The sequence below is a fragment of the Hemicordylus capensis genome, chromosome 3, assembly GCF_027244095.1.
Source record: "Hemicordylus capensis ecotype Gifberg chromosome 3, rHemCap1.1.pri, whole genome shotgun sequence".
Classification (NCBI taxonomy): domain Eukaryota; kingdom Metazoa; phylum Chordata; class Lepidosauria; order Squamata; family Cordylidae; genus Hemicordylus; species Hemicordylus capensis.
In genome coordinates, this window is record NC_069659.1 from 53,477,599 (window position 1) to 53,503,760 (window position 26,162).

The 26,162-nt window shown below is 43.6% G+C and overlaps 1 protein-coding gene across 21 annotated transcripts in view; it reads right to left on the minus strand.

Moving 5' to 3' along the window:
* The window catches only part of ABI3BP (ABI family member 3 binding protein), a 233,136-nt gene that overhangs the window by 122,091 nt on the left and 84,883 nt on the right, over nucleotides 1-26,162 (minus strand). For 19 of the 21 annotated variants that reach the window (XR_008320120.1, XM_053312018.1, XM_053312009.1 and 16 more), the window contains 5 exons: nucleotides 23,626-23,807; nucleotides 16,895-16,950; nucleotides 4,100-4,151; nucleotides 2,395-2,466; nucleotides 1,786-1,878 (listed from right to left, as the gene is read on the minus strand). Coding sequence is in view for 20 of the 21 variants with exons in the window: in XM_053312018.1 (XP_053167993.1) it covers nucleotides 1,786-1,878; nucleotides 2,395-2,466; nucleotides 4,100-4,151; nucleotides 16,895-16,950; nucleotides 23,626-23,807 (455 nt within the window). In the remaining variant the exon portion in view is untranslated. Of the gene's footprint in view, nucleotides 1-1,785; nucleotides 1,879-2,394; nucleotides 2,467-4,099; nucleotides 4,152-16,894; nucleotides 16,951-23,625; nucleotides 23,808-25,584; nucleotides 25,704-25,798; nucleotides 25,842-26,162 lie in introns of those variants that run through there. The other 2 variants (XM_053312017.1, XM_053312005.1) reach the window with 2 other exon arrangements.

The window sequence follows — 26,162 nt, forward strand, 5'->3', positions numbered from 1 at the left end:
GAATAGCTGGATTAGCTATTGTTACTATTTGAGCTGTATGTATATAATTCTCTGGTCAGCGACCGTAAATAAACTGAATTATCTAGATACCATGGGCATGTCGCAGTGCACTGCAGGTGCAGCTCCCATGCAAAAAGGATTCATAGAAGAGCTGTTTACCACCCTTCCCTTGTCTGTGGGTGCTCATAGACAGGTCAAGGTGCCCTTGAAATGAATGAGTGGTCTCTGTACATCCCTCATATCAATAGAAATTACTTAGGTTTAATGAAAGGGAAGGCTAGACAAGGATATGGGAGGTGCACACATTCAGCTATTCAGCTCCTTGTGCTTCCTCTCCACATGCGCATGAGAATCCTCTACACATGGGCATTACACCCATGATGGACTGGATCATGCCCAATGTATGGTGCAATGCCCTGGCAGATTTTAAGAATAATATTTTGAAAGAATATTTCTATCAACCAGTGGTATAGCGATGTTGGTGGCAGCCTATGTCCAAATTTTTTGGCTGACTGCCACCACTGTTGCTGCAGCCCCCCTGTCCACCCACTGCCACTGGCCTCCACAGCCCCACTAACCATTGCAGTCACCACAGTTGGCAATGGGGAAAACCCTGTCCATTGCAACTGTGTCGGTTGGTGCAGCCACAGAGGCCAGCGGAATCCAGCAGGAGGAGGAGGGAGGCTCACAACTGCAAGCGGTGAATGGCGGGGCAGGGGGCCACATTGGAGGAGGCAAATGGCTGGGCCTGTGACAGTTCCTCCCAGTGGCCCCCCACCCAGCTACCTGTGTTCATAGCATGCAGGCACTCAATGGTAGATCTGTCCTCTTGAACAATGGAACATCTATGGAATAACGGAACATAGACCATGAAAGAGGTGAGCATGCCTATTCTGGGCAGGGAGGCAGCAAGAGAAAATACAAGGGAGCATAAACAGCATATCATGTAAAGAGGAGATGTCAACTGAGGGGTACTAAAGCAACTCAACCTAAAGATGAAGGCAGAAGTCAAGGCAAGGAACAGAAGCCTCAAGAGCTTAATTCTCTGCTGCTCATATGAAATGTTTGACTTTATGAACATGTGAGGTCTTGAGTGGCTTCAAGACCTCACAAGACCTCAGGAATTACCCCTCTGTATCAAGACTGGGTCTCAAAACAGAATAAATATTCTCCTCTCAGAATCAGAAGGTAACTCTGAACTAAGGGCTATCTAGGAACTTCCCAAGGTTCTTGCAGGAACCCACCTGGGAGATACACTAATTCAACTTGTGACAAAAGACAAGAAACAAGAGCCCCTAATCTTTCCTTGCTGGCATGAAGCCAATATTTTATTTTTAAAAACATGAATCTCTATACATATATGTATATATAAACCAACAAGTCAAATACAGTTCACAAGCCATGTATGGAAATATACCAAGGATTTGATACATTTGCTGCTTGTCTAGCACAGCAAATCATTGGTATTATTGACAGAGGTGCTCTTACCCCTGGACTTTGGGGCCAATGTCCAGGGCCTCCACAGCCCCTGGGGACCCCCAAATCCTCTTTAGTCTATCTTGGGTGGTGTGGTTGCTTGGAGGAGCATGATGATGCTTAATTTGCAGGGGGGGGGGGCTCCTAAGGCCTTTAGGTCCAGGCTCCAAAATTACCTAGGTGCACCTCTGATAATTGAGCACCTTGCAGGCCATAATACAAGGCTGGTGGGCTGTGTTCAACTTTCTGGATCAGAAGCTGGGTAGGCCCCAATCTCACTACTAATTGCGTAGCCTTGCTTCCACTTACGCAATGTTTTCCTTGGTCTTCCAGATATATCCAGTGTCAATGGTGGTGGGAGTTTCTTTTGCGTACCATTGAAATCTGGAATGACAAGGTGCACTACACATAAAGGTAAATGAGCCATTCACACAGGTGTTTCTTTTAAATTTAAAGACTGCAATTAGAGACAGATCTAAAGCATAATAGAGAGGAAGAGAGATTATGTTAAAAGAGAAGAAGGTACTAGCTTCATCTTGTAAGTATGGAAAACTCCATGCCTGCATGACAGCATTAATCTGTAAGTAATTCTTTGGAAAATGGGCTGTCTCAACAGCCCCTACCCAGTTTCCCTGCAATTAACTAAAATTTACTTCACCTTTCTGGATTTAAAAAAAAAACTTACCTGCTGGAGACCTCAGGATTTCCAACTAAAATTATTTCTCTCAAGTAACAACAACAACAACAAAATCTAGATTTTACCTGTAAGATTATCTTTAGCATTTCTTGCTACACTACTAGTATGTAAGATTCAAAGCAGCTCATTCTACCCATTCAAAGGAAAGAGAAAACTCCAAAGAACAAGTGTTGAAAGTAAAGCATAAAGCACCTAGCAGGAATAATGAATATCTTAGTCACCTAATATCGGTCCTGCTAAAGGAGGTTTCTCTGGGGTTTTAGGCTGTGCTCGATGTGTGATATTTTGAAGTACTGTGAAAACAAGAGTGGAGTTTTTAGAAAGTGACAGACCTGAAATCATGTAATTAATATGTGCCAGACTATAGTTCTGCTTGAAATGATTGCCTCTTGAATAGTTCACATTATCCACATTTTCTTCAATTTACTGCTAAATTACAAATCAAGTTTTCTCTCACAGTATCAGTACTTAGCAGTTTGGGGGGGAAACCCATAGCAATGTATTACTAGTATGTGACATCCAGAATAATGTCATGTGCACAGAAGAATGTTTCACATGTGCAACAGGGGACAGTAGATATTTGGTGATCCTCCCTTGTCTCTGCAGTTGCCTATGCCTCCTGGATATATGTCTCTGAAGGTCCCACAACCCTCAGGGACGTATTTCCAGAAGACACAACTGTCGTATTGTTGGGAAGCACATCACCATTGCATGTGAGAAACATTGTTCCGCAGACGCAGTGTTAGTCTGGATGTTGGTCACTACTTTATTGAAGTGGCATCAATGAGTATAGTATTTTATGGAATTAGACAAGAAAAAAATACTCCTGCTCTAAATGTCAGCAGTAGACAGAATAAAAAAACGTTAGATTTGGCAGAGAGGAAATAACGGATGATTTTCATGAAAGTAGTTTCAGTTGAATGTGGAGCACAAAAATCACATTGTAGGCATCAAAAGAGAGTTGGAAGAAAGTCAAGGCAGCAAGAGGAAACATTCATTGAAAGTGGTGACAAAATTCTATGCAGAAACTGAGGGGGGGGGCGGGTCTTAGTAGAACATCTGAAGTAGAAAACAGACATAGATGACAAAGATGGGACACAGATCAAGAAAATACAGTAATTCTGTATGGCCAGGAAGATGACAGAGGAGGAGGAAAAGAGAAAAGTCAGCCAGGACTTCAGATTTCTGCCAGAAGCAAAGCAGTATGAAACCAGGAGCAGCAATATTGGATGGAGGGGCTGTCAGGGCTGGAATTGGTACTGCAAACAAGAGTTCAGCATCAACCCAATGTCTTTGCTTGTAAAGAATGAACACAGGATATGTCTGTGGCTATGTCTAGAGCTGGATAGATGAGAGTTACTGCAAATAATTAATATAAAAATCGTACAACCAGAGGCACACTAAAACAAAATGAATTCACCCTATCCAAACTTAGGGTTTCCACAAGAGACTTCCAGGCCCCTGTAATACTGATGGACATCAATACAATTGGACTATTGGACTGGTTCTAATCATAGACAATGCTGTAACAACTTCTGAAAGATCCCTTTTTGTTTAAGTGGAAGCTCTCCTACTGGGAAAGAAGTAAATATAGTTTGCTTATATGCTTATCAAGCATAGATAATCACCAAAATGTTTACACTTCATCTTAACTATACAGGTGTGAGAAAGTTCTTTCTACAGGGATGAGAAGCACTGTAGTTAACTTGTTCAGAACAAATTTGATCTCACATCTGAATGGAATTCAGTGAGACAATTTGGAACTGAGGGAAATGACAAGTGAAAAGTTTCCCAACTTTTCCTTTAAAAATTTTTCCCCATCCCTAACACAAGCAGACGTACAGAGCTGCATTTACACATTATTTTGTACTCAAATAAATGCTTTTTGTTTTAAAAATTTCAAACATCAGAATAAAACATTATTACCTTGTTTAATTATTGTAATTGGAATTAGAGCCTTTGAATCTCCTGGTATAAGCTGAAGAGAGAAAAAATGCATAAGAATAAGGAACTTTACCATGAATTGCTATGTTGTTTTTTTTCTTGATAAAGCAATAAACATTATTCTTTATATCTTTATAACACCACTGCTACTGTTTGTTAGCTGTATTGCAAAATATTTTCTCTTGTTAGTGCAAACGGTAGTTCAGCCCTTTATTTTTTTTCATGTGAACTTCATTTCCCCAAACAACCTGCTATTTTGGACAAAGCAGAGGAATAGGTGTTGCTTTGATGTTTCAGGTACACTGGGACAACACTGGAAGTTTGGATTTGTGACAGAGCCAGGGGCATAACTATAATAGGGCAAGGGGAGACAGTTGTCTGGGGGCCCACTGCCTGGGGGGGGGGCAGAGGCAAGTCACATGACTGACTCCCCCAGCCACACACCTGCCCAGGCTTCCTTCAGTTGTATTCATCCTCCGAAACTGATGTGAATGTTAGGACCTGGAGCTACCAGAACAGCATATCTTTCTCTAGTACCATTAGATGACTTGCATCGTCCACAATTTACAAAACCTTTTAAAAAATAATTTAGAATGATGTTCTACTGTGGCACATAGAATAGATAAAGATATGGATATGGACATGGACTTGCATCGTTCACAATTTACAAAACCTTTAAAAAAATAATTTAGAATGATGTTCTATTTTGGCACATAGAATAAATATAGATATGGATATGGACATGGATATGGACATGGACATGGATTTAGATATAGATATAATTTTTACTATGCTTTTTGTTACCACTATTCATCCTCATTTAAGATTTCTTTACATTATGAACTGAGCTTCAGTGAGGGGGGGCCCATTTTAAAATCTTGTCTCTGGGCCCACTCCAACCTTGCTACACCCCTGGACAGAGCAGTGTTCAACTTGAATATGTTGCTGATATTTTGCTTTTGAGAGGTGGTGGGCCACTGCGCGTGGGCCTGGTGGGCCACTGTGTGAAACAGGATGCTGGACTAGATGGGCCTTGGGCCTGATCCAGCAGGGCTGTTCTTCTGTTCTTATGAGTCTGTGGTAGAGTGGTCTTGCTCTTCTTGACAAGCTTGGAAGCAGCTCTTGAGAAGACAAGGCTCAAACTAGGGGAAGCAGCCAACTTTCATTTTCTTTCCTCAAGCAGGCAAGCAAGCAAATAAATAAATCAACAAGGAAGCAAGGGGGAAAGGACAAGATGAGTTTGTTAGAGCTAGTCTTTCCTAGGGTTTGCTATCTGGCTGGCTAGGGGTGGACAGGTTCAGTTTCAGTTGTGCCTAGAGAGACAGTGGCTGCATTTGCATGTAACATGAAACCGGAGGTGAAGGGACCTCCGGTTTAATTCTCATTATGTCCAAATGCGGGTGACCACAGTTTTGCTGCAAAATGGACTCACAGTTTCCCTCCCTGGACAGAGATTTGTACCTTCAGTTTGTAGTGAGGTCCACTGCCTGGACTTCTTTGGTGCCAGTGTTACATCCAAATGATTGCACTGCAGGTGAGGGAGGAAGTGCCTTCCTCACTCCAGCTGCTATTGGCTGCCGGGCTGTCCTTCAGTAAAGAAGGAAGCCCAAGCAGCTAGTTTCCCCTCCTCTCTGCACTCTGTGAGACTGCAGAGAGGGAGCTCTCCTGAATTATAAATTCAGATGAGAGAGTGGGGGTAGCAGGGAGCAGAACCATGGGTCCATTGGATCCACAGTTCTGCATTACCTCCATAGTGTGGGGATTAGCTGAAGGAGAGTCACACAGCTTGTGGGAGGTACCACATTCCTGAAGAGGCTTTGTTTGGAAGCAGCTCTTGAGAAGACAGGACTCAGATCAGGGGAAGCAGCAAACTTTTGTTTTCCTTCCTAAAGAAGCAAGCAAGCAAGCAAGGGGCAAAGGACAAGCTGAGTTTGTTAGGGCTAGTCTTTCCTAGTATTTGATTTCTGGCTGGCTACGGGTTTGTTTTTGATAGGGCAATCTCAGTTTCAGTTGTCCCTAGAGAGACAGTGTATGGGGATTAGCTGCAGGTGAGCCATACAGCTTGTGGAAATGGCCACATTCCAGAGGAGTCTCAATCTGGAAGCAGCTCTTGAGAAGACAAATTCATACCAGGGGAACTTTGCTACCTGGAGCTTCGTGAACAGGAGTTTGCTAACAGATATCAAATGAGTTTAGCAGGGAAGTGTGTGGGGAGGTGTTCAAGCCACCCCCTTAATCACAAAAGAGACACCCAGCATGAGAAGGAGGTTTGTACTACCATACCTATGTAATTTTCTTGGAACACACAGCTTAAAACCTTTAATTAGCTAAGACCAGGCTTTCAAGTAAACAAATGCTATATGTTCTAAATAGTCAATAAAACTAGTTATGAAGGTAGGATGCCAGCAGGGGAGGGGGTGTTTCCCAGTGATTGCATGTAGTGTTGCATGTATGACTATCTGCTTGAGGGGCAGAAGTCATGGGTGGCCAAAGCGGCTTACCTGGAGAAGCTCAGGGAAGTAGAGAGGTGTGTGGATGAGACCCTCAGGGATGTGAAAGAGGTGTTCCACTTCCAGGCTGATGGCTCCTCTGCTGCCATGGAGAATGAAGGTCTCAGGGAAGGAAGATCTCTCTGAGGAAGAGGTGAATGCTCCCTTAGGAGGGATGCACCCATATCCTCTCTCACAGAGGATACTCCATGGGAGTGAGGGTGGGGGCCTCCTAGTAGTGTGTGATTAGATCGTATAGGGCATAGAGAGATGAATAGGTGACCTGTGTGTAGACCGATTGGTGCCTTTCCTGCCTGGTGTGAAGGCTGCAGATGTCACACAAGATAGGCTTTTAGGCAGTGCTGGGGAGGAGTCAGCTGTTGTGGTGCACATTTGAATTGTCTATGATGGGAATTATAATCAGGAGGTCCTGGAAGCCAAGGCTGCTAGGTAGCATATTGAAGTCCAAGACCCCCAATGTAGCATCAAGCCACCCAGCCACCTGGGGTTCCTGGCAGTTGCTCTCAGGTTGCAGGGGAAGGCCTCAGAATATTTCTGCTAGAGAGGGGAGGTTTTGTCACCTTTACCCCCTTCTCTGGCTCTTCATGTTCTAACTCCTCAGGTTAAGAAAGCTCGGCTTTCATCAGCCTGCCTGCTTTTAAATAGTCCCTCACATCCCCTGCAAGTCTCACAAGATGAGGGACCGGTCCAAGATCTTATTCCTGGGACTTGCGAGATTGGTGCGAATTCTCGCAAGAGTCTCTGAGACTTTTGCGCTCCTTTTTCTTCATCCTGACCTGGCTGTTGTGGGCAGAGCATGTCCGGCCCAGACACAGCTGCTTCACCTCCTACCCCAATCAGGGCTGATGGGTGAGACATGCACACCATTGGCCAGGCCCGACCGGCCCCTGGGGTAAGTGTTCCTGGGTCCTCCCCTCCTCTACCCATCATGCCCTGATGGCTGCTAATCAAAACATAGATATAGTAACTATAATGGAAACCTGGTGGAATGGTGAGAACCAGTGAGACACAGTTATTCTTGGATACAAACTATAGAAATGACCGGGAGGGGCATATTGGGGGTGGAGTATCACTGTATGTTAAAGAAGGGATAGAATCCAATAGAGATGTGTGAACTGGCTCGAAACTAAGCCGGTTCACACTCGATCCAGCTTGGCTCGAAGGCTTGCCCTTGAGTAGAATGGGGGGTGGGGTGGGCTCAGTGGTGGCGAGCCGAGTCAAGCTCCCTGCTCGCAAGCTGGCTCGAGGGTTATACTTGTAAAGGGCATTCTGGCAAGGATCCCTCTTTATAAGTAGAGGGCTGCAGTGGGGGAGGGGAGGGGAAAGTTCCGTATTTTACCTTTGAAAAAAGCACCACAGGGAGGGCAGCAGGGGTTCCTTCCACCTCTCCATCTGCTCCCAAATGACAGCATGGGCTAGTCTGCAGCCTGTTTCGGGCCTCTCTGTACACACAGAGGCCCCAAAAAGGCTGCAGATTGACCCGCACTGTCATTTGGGAAGCAGGCGTGGAGGTGGAAGGAGCCCCCACTGTCCCACCGCAGCTGCAGCAGCTGAAGCCCCTCCCCCATCCTGCCACAGAGCAGTGCTTTATTCAAGGTAAAAGACAGACAGACAGACAGACACACACCCCGGCAGCCCTTTACTTGTAAAGGGGAATCCTTGCCAGATTACCCTTTACAAGTATGGCCATTAAGCCCCCGAGCCAACTTGATGGCCAAACTGGACCGGGCCCAGGCTCATTTGGGCTGAGCCACCCAGGGGCGGCTCAAATCAGGTCCAAATTCAAATCAAACCGGGCTAGTTACATTAGTTCCATGCACATCCTTAGAGGCCAAGCTAGAAAACCTAGGAGGACCGGAGTCCTCCACAGAAACGTTATGGGTGACAATATTTATTTTATTTTATTTATTTATTATATTTGTACATCATCCCATACTTCCATCTCTGGGAGGTTTTCAGCAACATGAACAAATTAAAACCAATGTGAGGACTGAAAGGAAATGTGTTGCTAGGGATATGCTATTGCCCTCTAGGTCAAAATGCTGAGAGTGACTTGGAGTTGGCTTGGAGTTGGAGAAGCAAATCAGAGAGGCATTAAAGAGAGACAGAGCTGTAGTAATGAGTGACTTCAATTACTCTCACAGAGATGGGTAAATTCATGCACAGGTATTTGAGAGACAGGCCAAATTTCTAGACATGTTAAATGACTATGTGTTAGAACAGTTGGTCATGGAACCAACCAGAAAGAAGGCAAACTTGGACATAATCCTGAGTGGTGCCCAGGACCTGGTGCAAAATGTCAGAGTTGTAGAACCACTCCAATTCAGCTTATATGCGAGTGGAGCATTGTCAAGGAAGTCCAACACAGCTGCATTGGACTTCAGAAGAGAAACTTCTCAAAAATGAGAACTGATAAAAAGGAAACTGAAAGGGAAAGTCAGGAGGGTCAAACCAGAAAGCATGGAACGTATTCAAAACCACAATAATAGAAGCTCAGTTGGAATGTTTACTAAGAAGGAAGAAAAGTACCACCAAGTTCAGGAGGACACCAGCGTGGCTAACAAGTAGATTTAGGGAAGCTATAAAAGGGAAGAAGACTTCCTTCAGAAAATGGAAGTCCTGCCCAAATGAAGAGAACAGAAAGGAACATAAACGCTGGTAAAAGAAATGCAAGGAGATAAGGGATGCGAAAACAGAGTTTCAGGAGCATATGGCTAGAAGTGTCAAGGGGAATAACAAAAACTTATTTAAATATACCAGAGGATATGAAAGGTATTATTAAGGAGGATAAGGAGGTTGCAGAGAAGCTGAATGAATTATTTGCATTTGTCTTTACAGTGTAGGATACTGAGCATATACCAATTACCTAGTCCAGAACTGAACTTCTCAGGCTTGGAAGCCGACGAACTGGGCCAATTTGAGGTGACGAGAGAGAATGTTCTAAACTGTCATGAAAAACTAAAAATTAACACATTGCCAGGGCTAGATGGCATCCACCCAAAAATTCTGAAGGAACTCAAATGTGAAATTGCTGATCTCCTAGCAAAAATATGTAACTTGTCCCTGAAGTCAGACTCTATACCAGAGGACTGGAAAGTACTTAATGTAACTCTGATTCAAAAAAGGATCCAAAGGGGATCCAGGAAACTACAGGCCGGTTAGATTAACTTCTGTGCCTAGTAAATTGATGGAAAGTATACTTAAGGACAAAATTGTTAAACATATAGATGGACAGGCCTTGCTGAAGGAGAACAAGCATGGCTTCTGCAAGGGCAAGTCTTGCTTCACTAACCTTTTGGCATTATTTGAGAGTGTCAACAGGCATGTGGATAAAAGTGATCCGATTGACACACTGAACTGCCAAAAGGCTTTTGACAAGGTTCCCTACCAAAGGCTCTTGAGTAAACTTTGCAGTCATGGGATAAAGGGACAGGTTCAATTGTGGATTGGTAACTGGTTGAATGACAAGAAACAAAGGGTAGGTCTAAATGGACAGTTTTTACTATGGAAGTAAGTAAGAAGTGGGGTCCCACAGGGATTTGTACTGAGACCAGTGCTTTTGTACTTATGCATAAATGATCTAGAAGTTGGGTTAAGCAGTGAAGTGACCACATTTGCAGATGACACTAAACCATTCAGGGTAGTGAATTCCACAACAGATTTTGAAGTGCTCTAAAAGGATCTCTCCAAACTGGGTGAGTGGGTGACAAAATGGCAAATGTGGTTCACTGTAAGCAAGTGTAAAGTGATACATATTGGGGCAAAAAACCCAACTTCATTTATATACTGATGGGGTCTGAGATGTTGGTGACTGACCAGGAAAGAGATCTTGGGGTTGTAGTGGACAGTATATTGAAAGTGTCAACTCAGTGGGGTGAGTGGGTCACCTCAGTGATAGGAGCAGGCCACCTCCAGCCTTAGAGGCAGCTGTTAAAAAGGCAAAATCCATGCTAGGGATCATTAGGAAGGGGATTGAAAATAAAAATGCTAATGTTATAATGGCCTTATACAAATCTATGGTTCAGCCTCATTTCAAGTACTGCGTACAGTTCTGGCCAACATATCTTAAGAAGGACATTGTCGTACTAGAAAAGGTGCAGAAGAGGGCAACCAAAATGATTAGGGGCCAAGGTGATCAGGGGAACTGTCCTTATGAGGCAAGGCTACAGCATCTGGTGTGTGTGTTTTAATTTGGAAAAGAGGCAACTACAGGGAGACATGATAGAGGTGTATAAAATCATGCATGAAATACAGAGAGTGGACAGAGAGGAATCTCTCTCTCTCTCCCTCCCTCCCTCTCCCCCACAACACTAGAACCATGGATCATCCAATGAAACTAAAGGCCAGGAAATTTAGGACCAACAAATTTCCTGGCCTTTACTTTAGTTTTCACACAGTGCACAGTTAATCTATGGAATTCTCAGTCATGGGATGTGGTGAAGACATGCTTGGATGGCTTTAAAATGGGCTTGGACAAATTGATGGAGGACTGGTCTATCACTGGCTACTAGTTTGGTGGCTATAGTCCACCTCCAGCCTGAGAAGCAAGATGTCTCTGAATATCAGTTGTAGGGAAGCAACAGCAGGAGAAGGGGCAGCATGAGGAGAGAAGAAGAGGCTGCTGGAAGCTTTCCTCCTCCCTGCCCCTCATGCACTTTCAAAGCTTGCAAAGGTTAATTTTGAAAGGGGGCCAGACCGTCATGTTTTGCACCTCACCTCGGGCACCATAAAGCTTTGGGCCACCCCCTGGGCCACCAAAAATTCCCCATGGGCTGGATCCAGCTCCCAGGCCTTATCTTGTGCAGGCCTGAATTAAACCAAGGTTTGTTAAGTTATTTTGTTTTCCCCATAGAATAAATATGAGAAACCACACATTTGGAAACTGTTACAAACATTGTGCCATAAGATTATATATTACAGAGAAATGGGAAATAAATGGAAGTGAGTACACTAAGATCAATGACCCAACCAGTGCCAAAAGTCAGATACACTTACACCTGGTTTTATGCCAAATATACTTAAACTACGCTGCACTTATCATCTAGTTTGGCAAAAATATGAAAGAGTTGTAAGTAGCCATATAGTTTTTGGCAGCTCCTATTTCCTTTTTTCTGATTTTGGAAAATGTTCAAAGTAACACAGACATTTTAAAGATGTCAGTTATCTCTTGTAACTAATTCTGGTCTCCATTTGACTGGTCAAATCTTTCAAACATCTTGTTTTTGTTTGGGGATAAACAAATATATGAAATGAAAGATCCTGCCCTCTTGGTCAGAGAATCAAGAAAGGACTCCACCTCACAGCTTGACATTATAAAACGGTTGCATCAGAATTAAATGAAAATGGAATATATCTTTGGACAGCGTTTTTTCTACACTCCTGGATTGTAGAGAAGAAAAAAAAACAGTCCCTAATGCTGGTGTGTTTTAGCTGCTTTGTTCGAGCTCTGTGTCTAGTTTGTAAGAAGGATGAACCGAGTGCAGAACTGGTATGAATATTGGTGTTTAAAATGCCATATAATGCTCATTACAAGTTACTTTAAAAAGATTTCTTGTATAAAAGCCATCCTGAAATAATCTAGTTGCACCTCTGGAACAAAACAAGAAACTAAGATAGTTTGTTCCCTAACTAAAAGCAGCATCAGCTGTAGAAATAAAAAAAAGTTGTAACCTTTTGGGGGTTACATATGGGGGAAAATGTTGGACGATGAGCAAAATGTTGAGGTTTTTATGTTTTTGCATTATTGAAACAGAATCTATCATATGTGTGATAGTGTTGACAACATTATATATGTAAAACACTTGTTAGTAAGGGATTTTGCTCACTCAAACATCAAAAGTGTTAGAGTGTTTCTACATCACTTAGAAACTTGAAATTTGGTGCACATGTAGCCCAAGACACTCTGTTTACAAGTAAAGCTTGATAATGGGACATCTGTTCATTTCTGCCTCAAAACTGCATCCCAGAATGGTTAACACCCTCCCATGCTGGTTACAAAAAACACATGTAGTGACACTGTGGATTGCTAGAATAGTATGAACAGGGAACATTTAAACGTTGAGCAGTACAATCTCAGGACATCAAGTTTACATAATCATAGAGGCAGTATGCCAGTTCTGAACAAGCCAAGCCACACATGAGAGGAAATGTTCGGCTGTACCTCTTTCACACACTGGAATCAGGTGTGGATTGGAGGAGGGAGAATTGGAACTAGGAGCCACAAATATGTACTCATGCCTACAGAATAGAAACTTTATTTACTAGTATATTATAACTTAATTGAACCTATCACTGTAGTGCAACCACTATACATCTAGTTTTAATATAGAGATGACTCATGGCATTTCCCTACATACTGGTAAAATTGCTGAGAAACCACTATAACAAATGTTTGTGATGAACAGGGGAATCCCTTAGTATCTTAGGCATTAATTTAGTGGTTCCTGGGTGCAGCATGATCAGACTCCTCCATTTAGAAGATTTTGAGTGGCTTCATACCAACATTTGTGGTATAGTGGCTGCTTAAAAACCTGTTGCATATCTCTGGCTTAGCAGAGAGCCTGTCATCATTTGCCACACTGTGGAGTTTTATAATGTATAAAAATGCTGCACCTGGCAATCTTGCACCAAAGGGTCAGCAACTGGAGATTGATTATGATACAATACTTTCATTTGATGAAGTAGACTTCCAAATGTTCATGCCACAATAAACTCGTTAAAGATCAAGATGCCATAGACCCTTTGTTATTTCTATTACAGTGCTACTCACTACACTGCACAGGTGACCTCTTCTTCACATGGTTAGAGCCACAGCTTGGGAAATAATTAAGTAGTTGTTGCTTCATGGATCTTTGTACAAAACCATTCTACAATAAGGCAAAGAGAGTAGCCAGGATGTCTGTGTTTCATCAACCTCCAGTCGCTGGCTGTTTGGTTGAAAGTTGCCAGATACAGCATTTTTATACATTAGAAAACTTCCCAGAAGTCCAACTGGGGCAACTTATAATAGCGGCACACAGCCATTGCCTTCTTTGTCATGATATGTCCTGAAAATTGGCTTAGTGACTTCTGACTCAAAACTTGGTTTTGCTGAGACATCCCACATTATTACTTCAGAACTCATGCTGTTTATTATACTAATTATCACTATTAAGTTCTCTATTTTCCCAGTCAACACTTCTTTTGAGAAGTGTGTCAAAAAGGAAGTATTTATTAACCAAATGCCTGACTCTTCTAGTATGCTGTCTAATAGGGGACAATAGGGGAGCTTGAGAAATAGAAGTTTAGAGCTTTTGCTGTATTTCAATATTCACTCATCCCTATCTCCAGAGAAAGCAAAACAGTTAATTCCAGCTCATTATCATACCACAATCAAAATTCATATTTAATCTAAAAACGCTTTCACTATCACTATGCTATCTACAGGAATAAAAAGACCCAGAGGAAGCTCTGGAAATGCTCACTTTGAATCCTCTATGTTTAGTACAAGTTTATGACTTTTATGATCAAGCAGCTCCATTACGTACAAAATAAATCAAAGTAATTTGACATGTGATTTTGGCTGAAGGGCTGTTTCTTACAGGAACATATTCTGTATAATGTCTGTATAAAGGATGAAATATAAGAGGGCAGTGGAGACATGGCTCAGTTACAGTGAGAATCTTGCCACTGACTTAAATGGGTACCAGATTATAGTAACTGTATCTAGAATATTGGCAGAGAAAGTATTTGGGCCCCTTTAGTGCTAAACACAATAACCATCTAAAAAGTGCTAACATAGTATCCATCTAAAATGTGAAGACTTTGCTCCTTCTGTAACAAGTCTGGTGCAGTTATACTCTGTCCTTGGCTATTGTTTAACAGAGAAGAAAAGCAACACAAGTCCAGGCCAGAAGTGATGGGAAAATATAGTTTCTTTCTATCTATCTATCTATCTGATTTATATACCGCCCTTCCAAAATGGCTCGATTATGAGAACAATTCTCCTCAAGTCATGGGCAAATGCACTCTGCCCCCTTCCTCTTTCATGTGCAAGACAAGAAGGAAATCTTTTATTTCTGTTTTAAAGTAAAGTACAGTTCTGCAGTACAAATGAACTCTGGAACTGTGATTTACCTCAAACCAATTAGGGAAAAACAAACGAGGATCAAATAGTGGTTTCAGATCCTGGTTTATTCCTCAGTTATGGTTTTAAACAAGACAATACTTCCCAAGTTCAAACATAATATGGAACTGTGACTTGCTTCAAAGAGAAAGAACGTTTCCCCTCTCCCACATGTGAAAGAGGAAGAAAGGGCAGGGAGGAGTATATGAGCCTGTGGCTACACGTTAGAGCTCTTCTCACGATGAGGAGAGCTTGTGGGCTGCCTGCAGGGAAGGAGGGTTAAGCCTACCTTTCCTACAGACGATCATGTTTCCTTCCCTAGGCAGGTGGATCACCCGCCCAGACAGCTCGTTCAGCAGCTCTGGGGTTGGGGTGCTGGGATGCACCGCTGAGCATTCCCACACCCCCAGGAATCCCAATAATGCACTGCACGTTATTACTGGGATCCCCCCACACACACACACACTGAGTGTGCCAGCCGCGGCTGACATACTTTTTTTTTTTTTTAAATGAGGTTAAGGAAGCGCTCGTTTCCTAGGTGGCTACTTTGGCAGGGTGGCTACTTTAGCAGGGTGGCTACTTTAACTAGGTGGCTACTTTGGCAGGTTTGCTGCCGTGTAGCCACAGGGATTGGGATCAATCCTGGTGGTTCACATGAGTGTGCAAAACCGGGATGGGGCAGTTTTGCACATTCATGTGAATAGCCTTGTTGAGTAGTCAGGCATGGAGGCAAGGTTAGCATTAAAAAAACCCATCTTTCACAAGTTCTAGGAGGTCCCGAAGCTGGTCTCTGTGCATGCATGAAATTTCATGAGTGTGATACACAGACCATGCAGATGAATCAAAGTTTCCCATTATGCCTCAACTGGGCCACAGGCATGTTGGATTTTCTATGTTTCTCCCAAACATTTCAATCTACAGAGCCAAATGTAGTTTTTAAGCTGCAAAAAAAACTCCTTCCTTCAAGAGAACAATATTTCTGTATCAAAACAATTATTAAATGAGTTGCTCATCTCCATAAATATGACTGTTCTCTGTCCAGAATTCTCATCTGCCAAAAAATATATTTGGGATGGATTTGTCATAATGCTTTAAAAATGCAAATAAAATCATTAAATCCAGTTTTCTGTGATGTTACCATCCATGGATTAGGAACTCTTCAGATTCTGAGTGAGAAGCAGTTCTAGATTTCATTGACAGGGCTTATTGTACACTAGCTGACCTGGCGGAGAGTATCTGCGCCACTAGTTGTTCCTGCCTCTCCCTCTCCCCCATCTTCATTTCATTTCCATCCCTTCAGCCGTTCTCCCCTCCTTTCAGCCCCAGGTTGTTCTCCTCCCTCCCTCCAGTCCCAGTTCATGCTCCTCCTCCACAATCCCACCAGCCCCTTGCTAAGAAAAGCCCTGCTGGAGCCTCTTCGCCCAGGGGCTGGCCAGGAGCTTCCCGGGCAATCCCCGGCCCAGCCAGAGGGAGCCTCTTCACCCAGAAGCAGTCTACCTCAGGGGCCCCAGCTGCCTCTCTCCGTCCAGCCTCTGCTGCAGCTTCCTGTATCCACAGCACTCCTTATTCCCTCCCCTGTGCCTCCCTCCCAGAGGTGGGTGTTTCCTGCCCTGGGCTCTCGTGCTGCATCTCTGTCTCAGCCTCTCGCTGCCACTGCTGTCTGTCTGTCTGCCTGCCCAGCATCATGGCCACCCCTCGTTGGCTTCGCCGCTTCCGCCTCCCACTCCTCCCGCCCGGGCGCAACAGCTGCCAACCAGCTTCCAGTGCAGTCAGCCATCCGGCCAGCATCTACCTGCCACTCCTGCCCCGGCCATGGGAAAGCATCGCTGGCCCAGGAGGACTCCCGCCTGGCTGCTGCTGGCACTGGCCTCGGGCTTGGCAATGCTGCTGGCCTCGCTCAGCCTCCTGCTCACCACCTGGCCCTGCTCAGGCGCCCGCACTGCCCTCCCCCTCCCCTCGCTCATGAACTCTTGCGAGAGCTGCCATACATGGGATCAGCGACAGGTAGGCTATATATATAGATATATAGATATATAGATTGTTTGTACATTTTACCAAATTGCATTTTTTAAAAAATTAAAGATCCCTCTAGCATATTTGATGTATTAGTTGTATGTTATGTTACACTAAGCAAAAAGGAGGGGGGGGGACTTTGCTGCATACCGGTGTGTGGAGTTTTGGTAATTTGTAGTTATTCTGTCCATTTTCTTTGTTTTTATCTGAAAGATAAACAATGACAAAATTATTCTAAGAGACAGAAAAGCTGTGGGTATCTTCAAATTGCTCCCCTGTTTGAATTTATGACTGTTTGCTACCAAACTTAGAATTTATTTTCCTACTCATGCATTCCTTTAAATTCTATCAATAGCTGGAAAGTTATTTTGGGAGAAATAAGTATGTAATTAATAAATATATATTCCTGTGTAGATTTTTGATTTGGCTAATCTAAGACATACACATTACTCTGTCTGTAATTAAGCTAGGCATATATGTTGTTACTTCTTTGCTAACTTCTGTTTGTCAAATCTTCTTTGCCATCTTGAAGCTAACCACGATCCAGGTCCATAGCTGCATGAATAGGCCTATGCGCCTCCTGCACTCCATTGGCACAAGACCATTCCATACCAACAGGGGATTGCCCTTGTTGCAGGTCCTTCATCTACCAGGCTGCAGCCTGTATCCAGGAGGGAACATGAGAGGGGCCATGGCTGAATAGGGAAGAGCAGGCCAGTATTAGGTATCTTGGGGCCTCTTGAGTCCTGCAGTGTAAGGAGCTGCTGGGGCTAGAACCATCTGTAGGAACCTACAGATCTGTGTGCTGCTGCCCCATGTGGTGAGCCACTAGAGCTACAGGATGAAGTTTTCCCTGGGCCATGAAATGTTCTGAGGCTCTGGAGTTATCACCCAATCCAGCTAGTAATTGGCTCTTCATAGCCTAGGCTATGGAGGTTTTCAGGTCAGGCTGGAATTTCATTAGGCCAACAATAGTATCTTTCCTTTCTGACTTCTAGTTCATAACATCTGGTTCCCAGTCCTGGCTCTATCCCTGCAGTTCCCTAAGGTCCAGCACTGACACATAACTAGCAGATGTGATTCACTGTGGTCTGCTACAGACCACAATAGCCTCTAACAAACTCATGTATTAAAGGAAATGAACCTGGTGTGCTGTGGATGAGTGTCCAGAAATTTTATGGCTACATGGTATCCAAATCCAAGCATAGATCTAAATAATGATTAAAAAATATTGGTGAAAGCTAGTGGAGAAAACCCATCTCTAGCTGAAACCTAGTTCCAAAGGATAAGGGCTAGTCCTTTCAATGATGGAAGCAACAGCAATCTGTTTCAAAAGGTTGAAAAGATACTGGCTCAGACCAAGAGCAGCAGTCTGAGGTCATGACAGGAGCTGCGTTTTTGCAAAGAGAGGCTGATCTTAATGCAGCCAGAGGCTTCCCGAGCAGCAGAGTATATGTGCAAGGGGAGGGATGATTTTTGCTGCTCTCCCCTGCCTCCAAAAATATTATTTGGTTTTCAGAAATATGTCCCTGAGGGCCATGTGACCCACAGGGACATATTTCTGGGAGGCAAAGAGTGCTTCTGGATGCAGAGGAGATCAGCAAAAATCACTCCCCTGTGCATATGTTCTGCTGCTCAGGAATCCATGGCTGTGAGGACACAGTCTTTCTCTGCAGCTCTGGCGGTGCCCTTGGACCACTGATCTGGATGCCTGTTACTGAGAGCAGTGAGTATGCTATACAATTAGTTAAATAACAGTCGTAGTAAAATCAGAATAATAAAATACAACAGCCATTGTCCTGGTATTGATAGGTTGCCAGAGGTTCAAGATATCTGGAATTTAAAACATGCTTCACTTCAATATCATGGTCACACAGATGGGAATCAGCAGGGCCTCCCTCACAATGCAGACCTAATGTGCCTGATCTGTAACCATGGTTTAAGAGGCAGGATGTGGAACCTGGGATTGTATGCTGCCTCTCAGAAAACCTCCCATTTCCCCTGTTCTTCCCCTGATGACCTTTATTCTGCTTAATGATTGGGATTGCACCATCCTTTACTATAGTTAATGTTGATCGGGGTAACTACAGTCTGAAACCATAGCTTGAAGTCAGTTGGAAAACCCTGGTTTGGAAGAAATACGCTTAGGGAAAATTTGCATGTGTGAGGGGAAAGGACTGGGAGAAAGAGCATGCATGTAATTTGCTGAGCCACGGGCAGCAATCACTAGAGGGCACAAGCCCAGGGCCAAGACTGGGAGTGTAGGAACACAGTAGAGGTCACACTGAAGTAGACAGCCAGGAGCCAGAGTGCCAAACAGGAGCCAAGAACCAGGGACACACCAGAGGACCAGCCAAGTAATCAGTCAACAGTCAGTGGGTTGAGTAGGAGTCAAAAGCCAGAAACACGCCCAAGATCAAACCAAGCAAGCAATCAGGAGCCAAACAAGAGCTGAGAGCCAGGAACACACCAAAAGTCAAGCCAAATAAAAAGGAACCAGAGGATCAACCAAGTAGTCAAGAGTCAGAGATAAGCTAGAGACCACACTAAGAAAACAATCAAGAGAAGCAACAAGATAAACCCACCAGAACAAGTGAGCCTTGACTCCCACAGCCAAGAAGGCTTTTAAACTTCCTACCACAGAGGGAGTCAACAGATGATCTCCCAGGTCAGGGCTTACCCAGGGTTTAATGTCTAGAAACCCTGTTGCACGCAGTGGGCTGCCACAAGAGGCAGCAACAGCTAGGATAGCTAGGTGCATAGCTAGGATCAGGCAGAACCTGATAATGCAATTCTGCAAAGATCAAGAGCACTACATCTACACCAGGCTTTTGAGAATGCCTAACAAAGTTAGTTAGTTAGTTATTCAATTTCTATACCGCCCTTCCAAAAATGGCTCAGGGCGGTTTACACAGAGAAATAATAAATAAAAATAAGATAGAACCCTGTCCCCAAAGGGCTCACAATCTAAAAGAATCTAAAAGTTCAAGCTTGGGCATCTTTTGGCTTATTTTTCTGGCGGTGGCAAAACCCACAGATTTGTATTTTAGTCTGAATTTACCAAAGTTATTTTGTTATTGTAACTGATCCAAAGCCTGGACTAAACATTTAAATTAACATTGGCTACATTCCTGAGCTCTGCATGCTTAGGGAATGCCTATTTTCTCCTATGATAGGGGAAACATTCCACACAGACATAAGCATTTCCCATTTCATGAACCAAGCATTTTATTTCTCATAAATGAGAATGAAAAAACATGGAATGCCATACAGAAAATGAAGCCCTGGATCTATGAAATGACTGGTCAAGTATATATCCTACTCAGAGTCTTATTCAGGTTGATCTTCTGGTATATAAGAGACACTTCTGAGCAGTGTAGGTACTTTTGGGGTGCAGGGTATTGAGTGTCTTTGGAAATGAGGAGTGCTGTAGGAATAGAAGGGTGGGATGGAAGGTTCTTTTATGGAACTGATAGGAGGGAAAATATTTCAGGGATACAAACAACCATGGTTTTCAATGTATTCTGTTTGACACTGAGTACAAGCTATTTTGTCTTTTCAAAGCAAAATGGGTTTTTACATATGATGAGTTTTTCTGCACATACCTGGATCTATAATATTTCCTTCAGGATTTCTTCATTTTCATATACAATTTGGAATGTTACAAACATTAAATCTCAGTGGAAGAGAGTTAAATGTATGCAATATTTTCACATCATTTACTTCAGCCTATTCTCTATGGGACAAGCTCCCATTAAACGTACTGTGTAATTAAAACTTTATTTTCTTTAAAAAGTTCTTTCAGAGACAGCCAAGTCACACACATTGACGTCCGGCCTTCAGGAATCCCACAAGCGCAGTGCCTTGGGGGATTACCCTGGGAGTTGGGTACCCTAGGCGCCTGACTCTGTTTATGCTCGGGCTGTTTGCAGCCTGAGCACCCACATGACCCTGGTGCTGGGGTTAAGGGCATGCTTGTACCCTTAAATCCCAGCTAATCGCTGGAGTAAATAGTCGGATTGGGTGAGAAGTCAGTGCTGAGATCGGGCTTGATTCCAGCGCTGCACAGAAGCAGCTCAACCCAGGCTGGGCTGTCCTAGCCTGGGTTCGGCTGCTTGTGTAAATAGGCTTATTACATGAGAAAACGTCTAACTTTATATTCTTACTGGCCACTTTTCCCACATCAATTTATCTGCTGAGGACTAGGGATGTGCATGAACTGTCCAATCGACGGTTTGGCGGTGGGGTGGTGGTGTTACCTTTAAGGTACCGGGAAGGTGCTCTCCCCCCCACCATGTTTCCCCACCCAAATTGCTGTGTCCCAAATTGCTGGCACAGGGCAGTAGCATACCTTCTTGCCACCCCAGTCAGCATCAGACTGGAAGTGGCCGGTGCACGTGCGTACGTCACACATGAACACCTGCCCCTTCCAATCTGATACTGACCAGGGTGGCAAGAAGGTATACTGCTGCCCCATGCCAGCGATTTTGGGCAGAGTGCCGGTGGGAGAACACAGTGTGGGGGGGAGAGTAAGAGCACCCTCCTGGTCCCTTAAAGTTAAACACACACACACCCCGGCCGAACTATCTAAACTGCTGGACCTCTGAACCAGTTCGGTCACATCCCAACTGAGGACCTGCTGCACATCTGCCTTGAAACCTCCACATGTTGCTGAAGATTTGCTCTAGAGTACAATCAAGCTTATTAGCCTTAACTGTCACCATCAAAACTCAAGGGTTCCTTAAGTGTACCCAAAGACTGGTTCCTCAAAGCCTAGGGGACTGAGAAGAACAAGCAAGGAGCTCAAGAAGAAGTTCTAACAGTATTTGGAGAACAATCATGAAAATCTCTCACCTGCCTGGACTTCATTGCACTTCTTGTTATTTTGTATACTTCCTTCATATTTTTACATATCATATTATATCTCACATTTCCTCCAAGGATGTCAGAGAAACACAGATGGGTTTGTCACATTTTATTATCCTAACAACTCTGTGAATTAGGTTAGGCCAAGAGGCAGTTGTTGCCAAGGCTATCTAATGAATTCCGTGGCTGAGCATCATTCCCCAGTTTAAAACCAACACTCCAGTTGTAACTATACCACAGTGGCTGTAATTTTGTAGTCAGTGGTCGACACCCTGACTAAGGAAGCACGAGTGCAACAAGAGGATCAGAATAACAATGCTTCCATTCTAACAGCACCAGTGCACTGGGCAGAGGATATGTGACCAACTCCCCTTCCCTAGGAAGCCCTCTGTGGCACCGAAATATGTCCCTGAGGGCTAAGCAGCCCTCAGGGATATTTTTGGGGGTGGCACAGCAGGCTTCCTGGGGAAGGGGAGGTAATAAAAAATCTCCCCCTTGGGACACCAGTGCTGTTAGCCTGGAAGTGCTGTTTTTCTGATCCTCTTGCTGTGCTGGCACTTCCTTAATCAGGATGTCAACCAGTGTTCCCTTTAACAGGGATTCCAGATGTAGCTGACTACAACTTCCATAATCCCCAAGTAAAACCCATTGCAGCTGAGGATTCTAGGAGTTGTAATCAACAAAACCTGGGAATCCCAGTTAGAGGGTATACTGATGTTAACCAATGAGTTGACTGAAGATCTTTGAATAAAGGGAAACCTAGCTATTCACGGACTCACCATTTGCGTTTTTGTATATCCGTGGGTGTCTAATTGACACACAATTTCATTATCTGTGGATACTAAAGGGTTAAAACCCATGGACCTACAGTTCTTAGAGGGCCAGAAGTAACCATGATGTCATTTCCTGCCGCCCTTTTGTAATCATTTCTAAGCAGCTTGCAAGCAGCAGTCATTTTGTAGATAATTTCTGTTTTAAAAAGGCATTTTTTTCTGTGATTTTTCATGGTCTGGGGGGCATTTCTCTGCTTGGGGGGCACTGCTGAACACGACATAAGGAGACCCCACAGTACAGTTGTTTTTTCACCCATTTTAATCACTTTTTTGCCCATTTTTACCCTATTTTTGTTGTTTGGGGGGCATTTTGTGGTTTGGGGAGCATTACTGGGCACAAGGAGACACCGCAGAGCATGGTGCAGTAGGTTTTTCTTTTGCTGTTTTTCACCCCCCCCCCTTTTAAAAATGTGGGTTTTTTGCTTTTTTTATTCAATCCAGGAACCTAATCCCCCTTTCCCCATCTTCATAATGCCTTGTTACTCGTGGTTTTGTTACTCTCAGTAGTATGTGGCGAACGGAACCTCCGCAGGTTTGCCTGTATAGCGCAATAAAGGCTTAGGAAAAGGTTGGTTCACTAGGGATGGGAGATTAAATGACGTAGGGGAATACCACAGTGTCAATGTATGCAAAAGGATTTTTAATATCCGGTTTTAGGTTTAGTTGGTTCCAAAAAGCTCAATATGCTCAAGTGCAAATATTGGAATTAATAATTTGGATGATTGCCTAATAGTCCAACCTGACCATTTCCTTCACTAACATAAGGCCAAACAAGACATGATGAGGCACCTGCACATGTATCTGTCCTGTTTACATCAAAAATAGGGATGGAAAGTCTATTTGTGACATGAAAAGACATGCACAGAGGGAGGGGAGTGAAACCAGTAATCTCCCCACCTGGCTTCCCTCACTAGGCTTCTCTGCTTTAAATAGTTTTCTTTGAGCCTAACTAGAATATCAGAAGTGAGCTAGGCAGAGAGAAAACTGCTTAAAGCAATGCCATTGAAGACCTGGGGACAGTTTTGCTCCCTCCCTGGACACACTCCTTTTATGCAAAGGGTAGCCTCCCAACTCCCAATTTATATGTGAATGTGGCAGGCACTTGCATATACACATGGCTGCCTCTCATGTCTAGTTTGTCTCTTTAAGGAATGTAAGTTAAGAACTGCTACAATTACTTACTGGATACAGCCACTTTGTGATTGAAAATTTTGCTCCAGATCCCATTATCTGTATTGTCTTTCACTCCAAATTCATAAACTGTGTTAGGTTTCAGATTATCCACCACTGTTTCTGTAGTTGGGCAAAGCTGAAAAACCCACCTCTTGTTCTTATCCTTTTCTCTGTAGCGAACTGTATAAAATCTATTCAATAGAAAGCAAAGATATACTTTTAATTGAAGAAAAGCAAAAATTCTTTTAAAATAAAACTTTACCTTCTATCCCATGATGTGTGCCTTAAATTGAAAAGCAGGGATTTGCTCTGAGACTTCAAGTAAAAAGAGCACTGAAATGTACTGCAATATCAATATGCATTTTAAAATGATTTCTTCTCTCCCCCTACCTTCACTTCAGCTCTCCCACAGGAAATGCAACAGGGTAGCTTCAGAACAAAGAAGGAGCAAAAAGGATAACTAAAAAATGACAAGTAATGCAACAAGGGATGCAGGTGCAGATGTATCTATACAGCTAATAATACATTTATTAACTTCTGTAATTACTCAGTGCCTCTTCCCTACCCCCCCCCCATTTACAACAAGAAAAAAACAACAACAAACGGTCTTCCATTTTAAAATATTTGATGCTGGTAATGAAGTATTCATTTTTTAATCAACCATATTATTGTTGGTACTGGGACATTCAGATGTTAGAAAATGCAGAAAGCTGGGAAATATAAAATACTGGGGATTTATAGAATATGGTATGCAGAGAGGGTGTTTTATAGCTGCTTCCCTCAAAAACACAAAGGGGCTATTCTCACGATCAACAAAAATCGGGCTAGGAGAGCCTAGCCTGATTTTTGTTGATCGTGTAAACCACCGGGCTCTCAGGAGAGCCCGGTGATTTACGAGCAGGTAACCCGCTCAAGTAGCCCTCCCCAAAGCCCGGGTTTGTAGAGTGAGCGCTCCGCCAACCTGGGCTTTCTGATCGTGAGTAGCCGTGGCGCAGCTCCGCACCACAGCTACTCATGAGGAGACCCCCCGGAGGGGAGGGTAGAAGCCGCGTCCCAGCTCCAGGGGTCTTGCCAGCATGCTCTGTGCGCTCGCGCAGGGCATGCTGGAGCTTGCGGGGGCCAATTGGCCCCCGCTCCCCCCAGCCCCCGCCGGCTCTGTCATGGAGCTGGCAATCATGTAGAAGGCCGTTCCAGCAGCCCAGGGCTCCCGATTCAGCCGCCCAGGGCTCTCTCCCCATGCACCCTGCTGAACCAGGTCTCACTGATCGTGAGGCCCAGTCCAAAGTCATTTTAAAAAAATTTAACGAAGAGTTTGTTCAGAAACAACTCAATTTTCTCCTTCTCCTTTCCCTCCCTTTCCCTTTCTGACTACCCCCCCCCAAAACACACACACACACACACACACACTCTCTCTCAACAGGTTCCCCACTGAGATAAACTTCTCAACAAAACATAAAAGATTCTGGACAGAATACAACACATCCATCCCCTTTATAACAAACAGAATTGAATTGATTTAAAATTGAGTGACAAAGTCTTGAAGTCTTTTAGGTTGTCTCCTGTCAGGCACACTTCTCCTAAGTCTTGGGTTCTCTGGCACAGGAGCTGTTAGTTATGTTCTTTCTGGTAAAGAGGATTGTCCATCACTTTCATTAGCCTCCTCTCTGAGTTCAAAACTGGAGGCAAGATCAAAATCCTCTCCAGTACCTCCCTCGGGACCAGACACCCTTCCCTCTTATCTCACATTATGCATGCTGGAAAGTCCCAAACTGTTCCATTTCTTTCTATCATCCAATAGGACAGAATCTCATCAGATTTTGATAATCTGTTTTGATCCAGAATATCGGGAACATCCCTTGCTCACTTTATAAGGCAGCCATTATCAAACAAAGTCCCTCACCTGAAATGTTCAGTTTCACATCTTTTTCTGATCCACATACAATTCATATTTTTTTGCTTCTCCCTTACCTGATCACGAATCTCTGCATCTGCAGGGTGAGATGGCATGGAAAGTCCTATCAGTTGTTACCATTGTATAAGTTTGGTGGTAGCTTTACGTCTGCTAAGCAGTTCAAAAGGTGATTTTCCTGTAGTGGAATGAGTAGCAGTTTGATAAGCAAATAGTTTCACGGATTGCCTCTTTCCAGGATTGTTGTTGAGTAGTAGCCAGTTGTAAACTTACTTGCACTAATCTGTTCATTCTTTCCATTAAGCCATTCTCTCGAAGATGGTACAAGTAAAGAGTCTTGTGTTTTATACCATGGTTATGCAAATATAGCTCCATTTCAAATGAGGAAAGCTGTGCCTCATTGCCAGTCACTAGTACTTTAGGAAGACTTTCTCTCGCAAAACTGTAGCCATTAATAGGATCACCTTGTTTGTAGTAATGTTGTCAGCAAATGAAACTTCTGGCCACCTGGAATAGTAATCCTCCACCACGATAATGATGATAATAACCCACCATCATGATTTGGTTTGTGGGTTGGTTATCAAAAGGCCCCATTATATCCAGAGCAAGTTTTCCCCATGGACCATAGGGATACTCT